The sequence below is a fragment of the Coenobita brevimanus genome, chromosome 101 (genome assembly GCF_032717465.1).
Source record: "Coenobita brevimanus isolate Jiangsu-jjx chromosome 101, ASM3271746v2, whole genome shotgun sequence".
NCBI lineage: Eukaryota > Metazoa > Arthropoda > Malacostraca > Decapoda > Coenobitidae > Coenobita > Coenobita brevimanus.
The window spans coordinates 56,780,591-56,797,955 of record NC_137054.1 but is presented as its reverse complement, the minus strand read 5'-3'; the positions used below and the strand labels follow the sequence as shown (position 1 = coordinate 56,797,955).

The window sequence follows — 17,365 nt, the reverse complement described above, 5'->3', positions numbered from 1 at the left end:
CTACTCTTATGTTAGTCAAGAGTTCATATGTCTCTCTGTCTTATTAATATGTTTTTCAGATGACAAACTATCTTGGACCAGCATTCCCAAATCTTTCTCTTCTCTCGCTCTTGTGATTGGTTCATTACCCATCAATTAATCCAGTGATGACCTTTTGGTACTTTTACCCATCTCCAGTGTTTTATATTTTTTAAAACTGAATTTCATTTCCCACATCCGACTCCACTCATGTATCCTATCCAGATCCTCCTGCAGCATTTTACAATCCTCCTCAACCTTTACCTTCCTCAAGATCTTTGAATCATCAGCAGACTTACATAACTTTTCACTCCATCTACCATATCATTTACGTAAATCAGGAACATTACTGGCGTCAACACCGAGCCCTGTGGGACTCCACTTGTTACTTCCCTCCATCCAGACATCCTGTCCTTTGTTACTGTCCTCATTTGTCTGTCTTTCAAGAAGTCTGTCATCCTTTCCAGGAGGTTTCACTTCAGTCTTCCTATATGCTGTAGTTTCCACATTAATCTCTAATTGGGTACCTTGTCAAAGGCCTTCCCCACATCTAAATACACACGATCCACCCAACCGTTTCTGTCCTGTAGCACGTCAATTGCTGTTGAGTAAAACCTCAACAAGTTGGAAATAAATGACCTTCCACTACTGAATCCAAACTGACTATCATCCAAAATATTCATCTCTTCCAGATATTTTATCCATCTTTCTCTCAGGATTCTTTCACATAATTTTGCGACCATGTTGGTTAGGGACACTGGTCTATAATTCAGCAGTTCTCCTCCCTCATAAATTGGTACCACATTGGCTCTCTTCCATTGCCGAGGCACTTTCCACTCTTCCAGAGAACACACAATTAAAGTATCAGTATTATCTGCCAGTTGTTCTCTGCATTCCTTCAGAACCCAATTAGAGATTCCATCTGGTCCTGAGGCTTTGTTTACATCTTGAGTTTCCAGTAATTTATTCACTTCCTGCACTTCCACTTTTAAATCTTTTATCACTACATTTCTAGTGACTCCCTCCCCCTCCACAAAATCCCTTTCTTTATTGAAAACCAATTGGAAACATTTGTTCATTATTTCAGCTTGCATTGCTGCATCTTTGTAGACCTTTTCTCCTACTTTCAGTTTGGTGATTCCTTCCTTTTGTTTCAGTTTGCCATTGACAAATCTATAAAACAATTTGGGTTCATCCTTCATTTGTCAGTTATAGCTACCTTTTTCAAAGTTCCTTTCTTACTCTCTTCATATTCTTGTATAAACATTTCTAGTTCTTTTATACTGTATTCTTCCTTTGTTCTGTTGTTCCCTCTCTTTCTTCAGTTGTTCCATACCATGTTCCTCTCTTTTTTTGCTATCATAGACCTTCTATTAAACCACTCCTTTTTCCTGGTTTCTTTCCCCCTTACTCTTGGCACATATTTTTCCACTCCTGAATTATAGAGGTCTAGAAAGATTCCTATTTCCTCTGTATCTCTCTTTTTTCTCTGAATTTTCTCCAATCTGCTTTTTCGAAAAATTTTCTCAATCCTGTAAAGTTTGCTTTCCCAAAGTTGTATCTTCCCTGCCTATATAGCTTATCTCTTGGCACCATTTTCCCTTTTATCATCTGGAGCTCAGTGACCACATGATCACTTTTTCCTATAGGACACAGATATTTCAAAGATTCAATTACATCAGGTTCTTTGGTTAGCGGTAAATTTAATCTTGCTGGTGTGTCATCACCTCGGGATCTTGTCTCTTCTTTGACCCACTGCATCATTACATTATTCATTGCTATATTTAATAATATAGTTCCTCATGAATCTTCACTGCCTGATGAGTCCCATTCTTCCCAGTTCGCCTCTTTTCAATTAAAATCACCCATTAGAATTATATTGTTGCTTTTCTCAATCTTTTTCTGTAGATAACTAGCCATGTCTGACAACATTTTCTGGTATTCATCGTCATTCCATGCTCTTGTCGTAGGGGGAACATACACTACTGCCATATCTCTCTTGCCATTCTCTCCAGTTTCTAATTTCATATTTATCACTTCAACCCTACCCTCTCCCATTTCCACAGTATCTACATTTATGTTGTCCTTCACTGCTATCATCACTCTTCCTCCCGTATTTTCTTTTCTGTCTCTTCTCCACAGTTTGTATTTACCATCTCCTGTATGGATATCAGTATCCTCTCTTAACTTGGTCTCTACAAAGCACATAACATCAGGTTCATGTACCCTCAAGAATTCGTTGATTACTAACCTTTCTGATATTAAACTGTCAACATTAGTATATGCCACTTTCAAACATTTTTCATTGTTTTTTATATTCTCTTCTCTCCTTCTCTCTGTTGGTGTCACTTCCTCAGTTTCTGATCCATAACTCTTCATTAAAACACTGTCTTCTCTTCCTCCGTTCTCTGTTTGTTTTTTGCCTTTGCCTCCTTTCTTTTAGCACTTCCTCATTTGCATCTCTCCTTATCCAAACATTTTTGAACCCCTCTTTGTCTGATAATTCCCATGTTCTATTGATGATTTCATTTACCATTACCTGGGACTTAAAGGTTACCTTCAGTGGCCTCACCCCTCCTTCCTCGTACTTTCCTAACCTAAACACTTCTTCAGTCTCCTCTTGCATTTCGTTGTTATACACCATAACTACTGATATTATTTCTTTAACCGTACTCAGTTCTTTCCTTTCTCTTTCTGATCTTACTATCATACATTTTTCTTTTACTCCTGGAATTATTACCCATTTTTTCTTATCTGCTACATCCCTGACTAAAGATTATCTACTTCTCAGTATCCTAACCACTTCCTTCTCCACCTTTTCCATGCTTTGTTGCTCTTTCAGATTTACATTTCCTTCCTCTTGAAATTTCTTCCACCCATTATGTTACTCATTGATTTCTTTAATGTGCTTATCTTCTATCTATCTATTGCCAGACGCCTCAATCCCGTTTGGGGTGGCCACAAACAAATCGCTTCCAAGTCGCCCTGTCCCCCGCCATTTCACTCCCCTGCTCCCAACTCACACACCCCTCTCTCATATACCTCTCCACCCCATCTCTCCACCTCATCCTCGGCCTCCCCCTCCCTCTTTCCCCCTCCACCTCACTCACATACACTCTCTTCATCAGTCTTTGACCCTCCATCCTCTCCACATGGCCAAACCACCTCAGTGTGTTCTTCATAACGCTTCCTATCACATCCACATCAACACCACAATGCTCCTTTATAATCTCATTCGTCAGCCTGTCTCTCCATGTGACTCCACAGGCTCCTCTTAAATAACTCATTTCCATGGCTCTCACTCTTGACTTGTGTCCTTCCAACAACGTCCAAGCTTCACTTCCGTACGTTAGAGTTGGTATCACAATACTGTCATGTAGTAACTTTTTCACTTCCATGCTCACTTCCCTGTTTCTTATCTTGCTTCCTTGATTTTGATTCACACTCCTCTAGTTTACTTTTCACCCTGGCCCTTTCTTCTTCCAACCTCTTGTTTTCCCTCTTGAGCTGTTTTATTTCATTTGAGGCAGATTCGTTACTTTTAATTCTGTGACTTCTCTTTCTTGTTCAGCACTATGTGTGCAAACTTTTTCCAGTTTAGTCTGTAGGTCTTTGGATCTCTTTCTCCTGCCCTAAGGTCCGTTCCTGCAAGTCTCTAATTACTGCCTATACCTTTTTTAACTCCTGGACATTCCTCTCTGCCATTTTCTCTACTGCTGCTACCCTTGTTTGGTTCAGCTTATTACTTCCATTTCCCACATTATCTTCAGAGAAGCCAGCAAATTCCTCTTCGCCAGATGTAAACAAAGCACCATCCCTACCTGCCATAATGCAACCATATGGAAACTTTCTATTTCCACTGTATCTTGTACTCTTTATGACCAAAACCTGCGTTTTTTTAACTAATGTCTGATGGGACCACCACTCACACGTTCATCCACATAATCACAGTAGGCTGGTCTCCTTTTCGTCGCTGATTGAGCGAATATTTCCCTGCGATCCAGGAAGAGCTCCGTCTCTGTTGGTGAACTATTTGTGTGTCTGTTAGCAGGATTACTCAAAAACTAAATGAGAGATATGGACCAAATTTGGTGGGTAGATAGCCCATATCCCAGGGAACAATTGTTTAAGCTTTTGGGACTGATGTTTGTTAGTTTGTTTGTCTATTAGCAGGATTACTCAAAAAGAGAGATTTGGACCAAAATTGTTGGGTAGATATCCCATGTCCCAGGGAACAATCGATTAACTTTTGGGACCGATCCAGCTCATATTACAGATTCTGGATCCAGAAAAGCTTATTGAGAAATCCTAATCAGTGACGAGAAAACCTAACGCATTATGAAGGGTGGTTTGGAAATTACGCGCCCTTTGTCAGAGAGATGCGCTCCACTGAGTGCCCCTCTAGTTATTCTTGGCATCACTAGTTTGTTTGCTGAGGGAAATTTTTTGGCAGTTACTTGTATTCAGTGACTTTATACCCACATCATATGTATGTAGAACCTTCTGTAATCCCTCTCTATTTACTCGTATGATTTTTCCAGATCTGTAAATGGACCCTACCTAACCCCATCCTTGGATGGGAAAGGAAGTATGGAGGATTATGATGACAGTGATGATGATGATGATGAATTTGAATTGTATTAATGAGCCTTATTTTTCTTTGTTCCTTCTTTCTTTCTTTACATTTTCAGTTTCTCCTGGCATTATGAAAGTAGATTACTAGTGGTGAAGGGAGAAAAAGTGAGCTGATGGAAGGGAGAAAAAGTGAGCTGATGGAAGGGAGAAAAAGTGAGCAGATGGAGAGAACACTTTAACCCCTAAAGTGCAACAGGATTAATCAATCCTTTTTCAGGATTACGCAAGATACCAAATGTGATCGATTAAGGGGCTCAAGGCAAACCTGGGGAAAACATGCTCTGCCCTGCTTGTGACTTATATCCCTTCCATCCAATCAGAAATAAGTGCTGAATAGGCAGGAAGGAGGGAGGGGAGGAATGTGGGAAGAATGGGGTGGGAGCCTGGAAGGATAACTTTTTTTAGCTTTGATGGGCTATAGCTCATGAACCAGTTGGCCTAAAATGCTCAGGTTCTGGCATAAGGTGTGTAAATTCAATCTCTAAAACTTGGGCATAGCATTTTTACTTCTGCAAAAGTTGAAAAATCGACTCCATATACAGATTTTCACGCCAGTTCGGTCAATCGAATTGCATACTCTAGAGATTAAGGAATTGTTGAACATGGAGAATGAAAGTCATGTAAGTATAAGTGGCTGGGGAATGGCTGGGAGAAGGAGGGATGTGAGAAGACAGGAAGGAATCAGTAAGTTGGAAGTTTTTGGAAGCAATGGAGGAAGTTGAAATGAGGATAGCCCCAGGAATTGATGGAGTGTGTGGTGAAATGCTGAAGCATGGGGGAGAGATACTAGTGGAATGGATGTGGAAGATGTGCAGATTGGCCTGGGAGGAAGGTAAAGTCCCAGCAGATTGGAAGTCAGGTATAATTATTTCCATGTACAAAGGGAAAGGGGAAAAAGAAGTGTGTTGTAATCATGGGAACATTTGTCTTCGTAGTGTAATAGGAAAAGTGTGTGGTAGGATACTTATTGACAGAGTTAGGTAAATAACAGAGGAATTTGTTGGAGAAGAACAGGGAGGTTTTAGGAAGGGAAGAGGTTGTGTAGACCAGATATTCATTCCTAGGTCTTTAGTAGAAAAGTTTCTAGAGAAGCGAAAGAAGCTGTATGCATCCTTCATAGATTTGGGGAAAGCATGTAACAGGATGGATAGACAAGGATTGTGGAAAGTATTAAGAATATATGGAGTAAATGGGAAGCTGTGAATGCTGTGAAGAGTACAATATGTATGAGGATGCTGAGGCTGCAATGTGTGTGGACAATGTAATGAGTGAATTTTTCTTTTTGAAGGTAGGAGGCTATAGCACAGGCCAAACAGGGTGGTACTTCTGAGGGGAATGGGAATGCTGGTGATAGGGAGAGCTGGAGTTCCTATTTCACTAGCTATCTAACCGTCCCCCTTTACTGACTTTTTCAGTTTCACAGTAACATGGAGAGTAGGCCAGCATACTCTCCCAAACATTTCCTCAGACTATTTTATGCACCACACCACATGCACTTCGCATTTCACACAACATATCCCACTACGTTACGGGGGTTGATGCCAGCAAGGGCATGCAGCCAGAAAACTTTGCCTCCACTACCTAGTGGCTGACTTTGAGGGTGGACATGATGAGGGTTCCGCCAGCATAGATCATGGATCCGGGGCAAGCTGGGGCTCGAACCTGTGCTAGAGGGTACAGGGCATTGCGGTTCCCAGGCTGCCACTTCCGCCCAATAGAGTGGGGCCTGAACCTGGGAGTAATGCCCCAGGAGGCTGCCCTATCAGTAGGTTATAATAATGGGACAGTTGCAGTGCCAAGGGACGCCTGGAGGATGTCCCTGCAGCTGTCCTGGCAGGGTGCCCTGAGGCCACTACCACAGTCACCGTAAGCTGGTGGGCTAGGGGTCCCAGATCCATTGCCTGGACCTTGGACTGTGCAGTAATTGGGGCCTGTGGTATGTCTACCCCCTTTATTAATACTGTCAATCTATCTGTCTATTGCCAGACGCCTGAATCCCTTTCGGGGTGGCCACAAACAAATCACCTCCACGTTGCCCTGTCCCCCGCCATTTCAATGCCCGCTTCCAGCTCACCCCCCCCCTCTCTCATATACCTCTCCACCTCATCCCTCCATCTCATCCTCGGCCTCCCCATCCCTCTTCCCCCCTCCACCTCACTCACATACACTCTCTTCGTCAGTCTTTCACCCTCCATCCTCTACACATGGCCAAATCACCTCAGTTTGTTCCTCCTAACGCTTCCTATCACATCCACATCCACACCACAACGCTCCTTTATATTCTCATTTGTCAGCCTGTCTCTCCATGTGACTCCACGGGCTCCTCTTAAATAACTCATTTCCACTGCTCTCACTCTTGACTTGTGTCCTTCCAGCAACGTCCAAGCTTCACTTCCATACATTAGAGTTGGTATCACAATACTGTCATGTATTAAATTTTTCACTTCCATGCTCACTTCCCTACTTCTTATCACTGCTTTCAAGGAACCAGCAACCTTTCTTCCCTGCTCTACCCTTTCAAGCACTTCACCCTCCAAACCTCCATCCTTACTCATCACACTACTCAAGTACTTAAACATACTCACATTTTCCAATTCCTCACCATCCAACCTCGCTGTACATTCACTGACTTCACCTCTCTCAAAGACCATCACTTTACTCTTCCCTACTTTCACCTTTAGATTCCGTTTCTTGCACACTCACCCAAACTCATCCACCAAACCTTGCAGCTCTCCTTCGTCTTCACTCAACAACACAGTATCATCTGCAAACAACAGTACAGGGAGTTTCCAAACACTGCCCTTTCTCACCAGGGCCACTCCAGCATCCACTACCATACCTTGTACCTCTTTTATTATCCCATCCATGTACAGATTGAACAATCATGGAGACATGACACATCCTTGTTTCAACCCAACCTTCAAAGTGAAAAATTCACTCAGTTCACCATCCACACGCACTGGAGCCTTAGCACCATCATACATACTCTTCACAGCATTCAACAACTAACCATCTACTACATATATTATTAATACTTTCCACAATCCTTGTCTATCCACCCTGTCATATGCTTTCTCCAAATCCATGAAAGCCGCATACAACTTCTTTCCTTTCTCTAGAAACTTTTCCACTAAAGATCTAAGAATGGATATCTGATCTACACAACCTCTTCCCTTCCTAAAACCTCCCTGTTCTTCTCCAACTAATTCCTCTGTTCTTTTTCTAACTCTGTCAATAAGTATCCTACCATACATTTTTCCTATTATACTAAGAAGACAGATGCCTCTATGATTACCACACACTTCTTTTTCTCCTTTTCCTTTGTACAAGGGAATAATTATACCTGAGTTCCAATCCTCCGGGACTCTACCTTCCTCTCAGGCCAATCTGCACATTTTCCACATCCATTCTACTACTATCTCTCCCCCATACTTCAGCATTTCACCACTCTCCATCAATTCCTGGGGCTTTCCCCAATTTAACTTTCTTCATTGCTTCCACAACTTCTATCCTACTGATTTCTTCCTGTCGTCTCACCTCCCTCCTCCTCCCAGCCATTCCCCAGCCACTTATACTTGCATTACTTCCATCCTGTATGTTCAACAATTCCTTAAAGTGTTCTCTCCATCTGCTCACTTTTTCTCCCATCTCCTCTAGTAATCTACCATTTTTATCTTTCACTCCCCTGCTAACTTCACTTCCACCCTGTCTCACTCTTGACTAAATACAAGAATAAGTTTCAAAGCAAGCCTGAGGACAATAAATTGCCCAGAGGGATGAGGGTGGGTTCATGGAATGTGGGAAGTTTGATTGGAAGAGTGGGGGAAGTTGTTGAAGCGTTCAGTAGGAAGTGGGTGGATGTGGCATGTTTGCAGGAAGTCCGGTACAACGGTGGATCAGCTAGAAAGTTTGTTGGGAAGGATTGTTACTATAAGTTGTTTTCGCAGGGGGGGACAGACGCATATGGGAGTGTTGGTGTGATGGTTGCGGAGAAGTGGGTAGAATATGTTATGAATGTTTTGAGAGTAAGCGATAGGATATTGGTAGTGAAAATTCTGTTCAGCGGAATGATAACTGCAATTATATCAGGATAGGCTCCACAGGCAGGCTTGGATGAAGGAGGGAAAGATAGAATTTGGGATGACTTAATACGTGTAGTAGGTGGTATGCGGAATGATGAGATAGTGGTTTTGGGAGGGGACTTAAATGGTCATGTAGGTGAAGCAGCTCAAGGTTATGAAGGAGTACTTGGGGGATGTGCGTATGGTAGAAGGAATGCAGAAGGGGAAAGGATATTTGAGTTTGGGGAGGCAATGAACATGATTGTGTGCAACACACATTTTAGGAAAAGAGAGAGTAGGTTAATTACGTACAAGTTTGGGGGAAATAGCTGTTAGATAGATTATTTCCTGATTAGAGGGCTGATAGGAGGTTAGTGAGAGATGTTAAAGTTACAGGAAGTGAGGAGTGTGTGCAGCAGCACAAACTCTTGATTTGTGACATGGTGCTTAACCCCTCCATGGCTGCCGGTGTCGAATGACGTTTAGCCGATCAATGGCCTCAGGCGTCGTTTGAGCGTAGCCTATAAAAAACTGGAAAAATTTTTGGGAAGTGAACGAACATTGTGAACGTCTTCACACTGACCTACACTACACTCCCATACACCTCATTAAGCAGTTCAAAGCCTGCTGCTGTGATGAGTGGATTTTCTATTTTTTTTACTCCAAACCATGCCTAAACAAGCACAACTACACCCATTATCTTGACCCAGGCAGAACATATCATCTTTGTCCTCTCTTACAAAATGCACACAACCACCTATTTACGATTATGAAGTAACACAGGCACATACAAAAAAGACATGATAAGTGAAAAATACATTTTTGTCTTGGTATCTTTACCTGTTTGCTCAAGTTTGCTCTAATGGTTTAGATCATTTGATGCAATGCAACTTGTAGAAAACTGTGAAAACATTCGGGAAGTGAATGAAAATATGGGACATGAGACTGACCTTGACTTCACCCTCTCACATATCATTTGTCAGTTCACAACCTGCTGTCATGACGAGCGGATGTGCGATTTTTTTTGCTCGTGGCCATGCCTAAAAACACATAGTTACATCCATTATCTCTACCCAGACAGAAAATACAATCTTTTTCCTCCCTTGCAAAACACATACAACCACCCTGTTTACGAGACAGCAGTATATCTGTATATTGCGAAAATAACAAGGTGAAATGATACTGATGAACGTGAAAATGATAGAGAAAGATGAACATGTTATTACGGAAAAAATACGTTTTCTCCCGTCTGTAAACTTACCTATTTATGCGTTGTATCTGTATTCTTAATAATTAGAGCTGAAACTGCATTATGATTCTATTTTTAGCCATGTTCGTGATGTGGGAGCTCGAAGTTGCAACTCAACTTTCTCGTTGCTAATTGGATCTGACCCTCCACTTTATTCTCCTGTGGCAGGGTCTAACCTTGGAGGACGTGCAGTTTTCTCATGTAGGACCGAAAATTCAACTCTTTCGCTCCCTTTTCCAAGCATGGGCACAACGAAAACTTAAAAAATAACTCGACACTACCATAAACATATTTTGTATCAAAAAGGTAAAAAAGTATTCATAATATTTTTTTTTTCCCAGCCATTCCTAACAGATTATGTACTGAAATCATTTGATATCATCATATCTCATATATGCACAACATTTAATTGCCATTTATATTGTTTTGGGAGGTAAAAAAAAAAAATAACCACCTGCCCAGTTGAGTTGTGGCAGTCCCCTGGGCGGCGGATATCGGTTGCCGATATTTCTGCAACTTCCGCGCTCCATTGCAAGCCATAAAATGCGTTTAGGAAGCTGGGATTTGCAGTATTAGGTGCATCTGAACTTTCTCTTCAATATGGCGAGAAAAAAAAATCAATTTTTGAAACTTCAAAAAATGGCCCTGGCGTCAGCCTGGTGTGCATGGAAAATTCCAGGCCTTCGGCCACGGAGGGGTTAAAGAATGAGTGATGTAAAAGAGGACATGTGTACCTAGAAGGAAAATGTGGAAGCTGGAAAACCAAGTAGTAAGAGATGCCTTCAATAGTGAGATGAGGAGTGTGGTGGCTGAACAGTGAGCCGTAGACAGAGGCGTTAATGAACAATACAGAGCCCTCAAGAACAACCTCTTGAGAGTTACTGATGTAATATGCGATTGGACAAGAAGACCACCAGGACATAAAGTAACTTGGTGATGGGATGAGGATGTTGAAGCTGCAGTTAAGGAGAAAAGAAGACTTTTCCGGGAATGGAAGAAGGGTGGTAGCAAGGAGGAATACTTGGCTGCCAAGCGTAGGGCTAGAAGAGAGGTATACAAGGCGCAGTCTGAGTTACAGAGACTTTTACTTGATAACCTAAATCATGGGGAAAGGAAGAATATGATATTTAAGGTGGCAAATCTGATGAAGAGGGATAATCGGGATATTATAGGTGCGCAGTGTGTAAAGAATGATGAAGGAAGGGTAGTGGTGAAAAGTGGAGATATTAAAGATGCATGGAGAGTGTTGCATGACGAGTTTGACTGGGACAGGGAAGGTTTGGAACCAGCAGATCCAGTGTTTGGCCCTTGGCCTTTGAGTGACACTGCTACTGTGAGTGAGGCAATAGGCAGGATGCAGGTGGGGAAGGCAGCAGGTGTGTCTGGGTTGACTGCCAAAATGTTGAAAGCCGCAGGAGATATAGGGATGAGGTTAGTCACTGACCTGATAAATATGATTATATATATAAGTGTGTTGACCAAGATGATTGGTTGAAGAGTGTAATTGTAACTGTGTATAAAGGGAAGGATGATGCCCTGGAAAGAGGAAATTATAGAGGTATAAAGCTTTTAGATCAGATAATGAAGGTAATGGAGTGAGTTCTGGAAAGTATGATAAGAGAAAGAGTGAATATTGATGAGATGCAGTTTGGGTTTATGCCAGGCAGGGGGACCACTGATGCCATATTCATTGTTCAACAGCTTCAGGAAAAATATATTGGTAGGAGAAGGGATCTTTAGTTTGTTTTTATTGATTTGGAAAAGGCCTTTGACAGAGTCCCTAGAGAGGTGGTGAAGTGGGCAATGAGAAAGCTTGGCTCAGAGGAGTGGCTGTTTAGGGTGGTTATGGCTATGTCTGTGTGCTTGCACCCAGGTAAGAGTGAATGGAGATTTGAGTGATGAGTTTTCCTTGAACGTTCGTGTGCATCAGGGGTCAGTTTTGAGTCCCATGTTGTTTATCATGGTACTTGAAGCCCTCTCACGTGACTTCAGAAACGGACTCCCGTGGGAGGTGTTGTATGCTGATGATTTGGTGCTGACTGGAGAGAACGAAAGGAAAGCGGAGGAAAGATTTAGGAAGTGGAGAGATGGTATTGGGCACAAGGGCGTAAGAGTAAATGCAGATTAAACAAAAGTGATGATATCTAGGGTTGGTGGGGGTATATACTGTCAAAGACGAGGGAGAGTGGCCAAGTGCAGTTTGCCACAAGGGTGTGGGAAGTAATTTCATCTTGTGTGGTGTTTGTGATAAATGGGTGCACAAGAGATTTGGTGGTATCAAAGGTAGACTGTGAGATAATGCTGATTTTATGCGTGCAGCGTGTCGGGGAGAGCAGGTGGAGATTGTCAGACGTGAAAGGATTGAACTTGCTGGTGAGTCTCTTGAGTGTTTGGAAGAGTTTTGTTATTTGGGCGACATGTTGTTTGCTGGAGGTTGGGCAGGAGCCAGCTTTGTGGCTAGGGTGAGAAGTAGTTGGAAGAAGTTCAGGGAGCTGTTGCCTTTCCTGACGTTGAGAGGACTCTCCCTACGTGCTAAGGGGTCTTTGTATGCAGCATGTGTTAGCAGTGTAATGCTGTATGGTAGTGAGACTTGGGCAGTAAAGGAGGAGGATATTTGTAGGCTCAGACATACAGAAATGACAATGATTAGTTGGATGTGTAGTGCATCCCTGTGTGCATGGCCTGGGGGGGTTGGGTTTACAATGAAAGAGTTGAGAGGTAGGATGGGACTGGACTGTATTAGTGTTGTGATGAGGAGAGGTAGATCGAGATAGTTTGGGCATGTGGAGAGGATGGGGGATGATAATTAGGTGCAGAAGGTGAGAAGTGTTAATATTGGGGGTGGGGTTGTGAGGGGTATACCGAGAAAGACGTGGGACGAGGTCATTAAGTGTGACCTCAGGGTTAAGGGACTGAACAGGGAGGCTGCAATAGATCATGCAGCATGGAGAACCTCCGTTAGGTGACGAAGGCCGACGCATGCAAGCATATTGGAGCCTTCAAAACGAAAACAAAAACAAAAATGAAGAATGAAAACGAAGGTTGGATTGAAACTGAGATGTGTCATATCTCCATGGATGTTCTGCTGTATATGGATGGGGTTATAAAAGAGATACAGTTAGGGCAGTGGATGTTGGAGTGGTCCTAATGAGAGAGGGTAGTGTGTGGAAACTCCCTGTACTGTTGTTTGCAGATGATAGTGTGTTGTTAAGTGAAGACGAAGGGGAGCTGCAAGGCTTGGTGGATGAGTTTGGGAAAGTGTGTAAGAAATGGAATCTAAAGCTGAATGTAGGGAAGGACAAAGTTATGGTCTTAGAGAGAAATGAAGTCACTGAATATAATGAGGTTGGATGAGGAGGAAATGGAAAATGTGAGTGCGTTTAAGTACTTGGGTAGTGTGATGAGTAAGAATGGAAGTTTATAGGGTGAAGTGCTTGAAAGGGGACAGCAAGGAAGAAAGGTTCCTGGTTCACTGAAAGCAGTGGTAAGAAACAGGGAAGTGAGCATGGAAGTGAAAAAGTTACTGCATGACAGTATTGTGATACCAACTCTAATGTAAGTGAAGCTTGGACCTTGTTGGAGGGACGGAAGTCTGGAGTGAGAGCAGTGGAAATGAGTTATTTGAGAGGAACATTTGGAGTCATATGGAGAGATAGACTGACAAATAATGAGGAAGTGAACGAGTGTTGTGGTGTGGATGTGATAGGAAGCATTAGGAGAAACACATTGAGGTGGTTTGGCCACGTGGAGAGGATGGAGCATGAGAGACTGACGAGGAGAATTTATGTGAGTGAGGTGGAGGGAGGCAGAGGGAGGGGGAGGCCAATGATGGGGTGGAGGGATGGAGTGGAGAGGTATATGAGAGTAGAGGGTGTGAGCTGGGAGCAGGGCAGTGAAATGGCAGGGGATAGGATGACATGGAGGCGATTTGTTTATTTCTACCCCTTACAGGATAAAGATGCCTGGCAATAGATAGATAGATAGACTATGAAAATATCACCTCTCAATTTAAGGGGAAGTGTTATCCTGCTGTTTGCCAGTAATTTTCTTAACCTCAGCTACACAAGGCTAAAGTTGTGTTACTGCTGCTGGTAGAAACTGGTGGGAGATGGTGGCAACCATCATCTACTCACGTGATGTAATGCTGCCTACTACAGGTACTTCCCTCACTTATATCATTCTGTCCCTTTGCCTGTCCTCCAATTAAATCCAGTTTCTTCCTTTCCTTCCTGTCACTGTCTGTTACTCATCTTTCCACTTCAGGTGGCTCTTGAGTGATTGACAAGCCTATTGGTTTTATGTAATCCAGGAAACCTTTTACCATGCTGGGTGGTAACCATATAACTAGATAATGTGTTGATGTGGAGCTTGCTGTTGGTGCCTCTGCTGACTGGGCTGAGTGCTGCAAATGCAGCATCTATCCAGGAACCAAACCTCCACACTTTTCCCCATGCATCACTGTCATGAAATGCTGTCAGCTGCAGGAGAATATCAGTTCATTGCACAAGACAGCCACGTAGGGGCACGTGCCTGCCTGTGGTTGATGTGGCTGTTTGACTCGGCAGACCAGGGTTGATCAGCAACAGCTACTGGTAGAACCTTCTTTTTCTGTTTCTCTATGGGAAATTCTACTCCCATGGTCATGAACCTCTTCCATTTATGAAACTCATAGCTACTTAGAAAGTAAGTTGTGAGAAGCCAGTAAATTGGTGAATTTTGTAATAAAACAGTCCATTCGCAGGTTTGAAGGATGTATTGCCTGATATGGCCCCTCTGGCCTTTTCAGGTACCCTGCCTCCTTCATGTTGTCTCTCTTCCTTTTTCAGAAGTAACTCTTGTACAGGGTGGGGCTGAAATACCTCCCGAATTTCAAGGTTAATATAAATGGCATCAAAGCTGTTATTCCAAATATTATTTTGCCATCTGAAAGCACATCTTTTACAATTTATTATGACATATTTTTTGGCAAGATTTAAGAATGGTGTTCGCTTAGGTTGTCTTGAAAATTATGTTGTCCAAATGATGACCATCCTTCCTTATGCAAGCCTGAAGCCTCTCCCTGTAGTTCTCCATTGCCCTCCTGGCCATCTCAGGTGGTATTGCTTCAGTTTCTTGCCGTATGGTACCCTTTAGTTCCTCAGTCATCTGAGGTTTATTCTTGTAGACTTGAGATTTGAGGTGTCCCCAGAGGAAAGTCATAAGGGGCAAGATCAGGTGATATTGCCCTGCAGAGAGATTAGGCGACCTGGGAACATTTCTCTAGCGACCTCCATGGAACATCTGGCCATTTGGTTGGTAGCACCATCCTGTTGGAACCAGAGCCCGATTTCCTAGTTGATTGAGCCTCGGCTCGAGGAAATAACGCAGCACGTCAACATAAGCATTGGAATTTACCGTGACTGCTCTTCCTTGCTGGTCTTCGAAAAAGTAAGGGCCTTTTACCCCAAACTTCGCAGTAGCGCACCAAACAGTAACACATTTACTGTAGAGAGGTCGCCCATGAAGTTGTCGAGGATTTTTTTCCGCCCTACATCTAAAATTCTGCATGTTAATGCAACCAGACAAATGAAAGTGAGCTTCATCACTTGTGATGAGAACGGCATTTGCTAGAATGTTTTGAAGGATGGCTTGACGAGATTCTGTGTGGTTTCCCCAGTTGCATTCATTGAGCTTCTTCACAATCATAATTTTGTAGGGATGGAAATGAAGATCTTGGTGCAGAAGTCTCCTCATTGTCCAAGCTGACATCCCCAAAGCAAGAGCATGCTTGTGAGCAGAGCGCTGTGGAGATTGTTGAACAGCCTGTCTCACCTCTTGGATTTTCTGTGGTGTCCAGATGTTGCAAGGTCTCCCAGGAGGTTTAGTTTTGAAAGCTGAACCTGTAGCATGAAAATTTTGCACCCACAACAAAATGGTTTTCCTGTCAGGAGGTTTAGCATTTCTATTTAAGGTGAAATGTGATCAAAATGTCCTCTGCATTGAAATGACAGATTTGCCATTTTTTAAAAACATCTTCATGACAAACGCCAGATGCTCATCTCCCAGCTGAATGACGACAATTGAAACTGTATCACTTGTGCTACTCATCAGTGCAAACCCCCCCTATTTTTCACCACTAGTGCCAGAGCAGTGGCGGTGGCAAAATCGGGAGGTATATCAGCCCCAGCCTGTATTAAAAGATGGCAACAAAACATTTGTGTATTTGTGGGGTTCAGTGTCCACTCACTTGTACTGCTGCTATCCCCTCACCCTCCCTACTTCCCTTCCTCCCTCTGCCAAATGGTTTCTTACCATTTCATGCACTGTGTGGTAGCCATATAACCAAATGTTGCCTGGTAGTTTAGTTAGTTAAAGCACTTCAAATAGGTGGAGACTGTATGAGTACCGTTTGATGGGTGGTTGGGGTTTATTGCTTGTCTAATCCCACTTGGGGAAGTGATACTGGTCACTGTTTCTTTGAATGTCAGAGCTGGTTATCCTAGTACCGGGCCCCAATGGTCCTGTTTATATGAGGGAATATGGGAATGGATGATGATGATGATGTCATGTAGTTTGAGGACACAAATAAGTGAGAGGAATGTGAGACCAAAGGAGTTTGTGAGTGCTTTGTTAATATTTCTGTACACTGATAAGAATTTTGTTTTCTTGCATTGCCATTAAATTACAATATAAAAGTCTAATGTAGGCCTCATTTTGGAAAGTTAACTACTCAGGCAGTACACCTTGAGATCCAGCAAGTGGACAATTTTGTTCTAAGAGCATCTGGTTTGTTTGTTACATCGAAAACTCACTCTGTAGCCTAATGTCCTTTTTACTCAGTTCCTTAGTCCATGTTGTATGCCATTATTCTCCCCCTTTTTTTTAATGGTCCCATTATCCTACTTGCAGTTCTGATACGTGCCAGCAAACATGGGCGAGGAGCAGAGGTGGTGATATTAGATCATGGCCTCTATCAGAATCTCCCCACCACAGTCCGCCAGCCCCTCTGCCGGCTATGGAAGGCAATTGTTCTTGGTGACCATACACAGATGAAGGAAAATTCTGCACAGCTGGGTGTTACAGGTCAGTGTTTTGGAGGAACTGGTGGAAAAGCATGAAGTTAAGGGATGAATGAGATGTCAGTATTATAATTTGATAATGGCAGTACAGTACTAATTATTATATTCAAGTCTATCCATCTTTTTGGTCTATCATGCCACCATCCACCTTTAAACTGATTCTGTGATGCCATTTACACCACCTGTGTATCATCATCACCACTGGTGGTGGTGGTGGCAGCAGCATTGGTACTGATGGTGGTGGTGGTGGCAATGGTCTACTTTTCTATCAGAGAAACCTATCCCCCCTCCCCCAAAAAATCTAGAGAGAGAGAGAGAGAGAGATAGAGAGAGAGACTAACTTA

At 42.8% G+C, this 17,365-nt stretch overlaps 1 protein-coding gene across 1 annotated transcript in view; it reads left to right on the top strand.

Moving 5' to 3' along the window:
- Nucleotides 1-17,365, top strand: part of LOC145415103 (putative aarF domain-containing protein kinase 5) — a 443,740-nt gene that overhangs the window by 223,802 nt on the left and 202,573 nt on the right. The window contains exon 8 of the mRNA XM_080284522.1: nt 16,852-17,025. Within this exon, the coding sequence (XP_080140648.1) occupies nt 16,852-17,025 (174 nt within the window). The remainder of the gene's footprint in view (nt 1-16,851; nt 17,026-17,365) is intronic.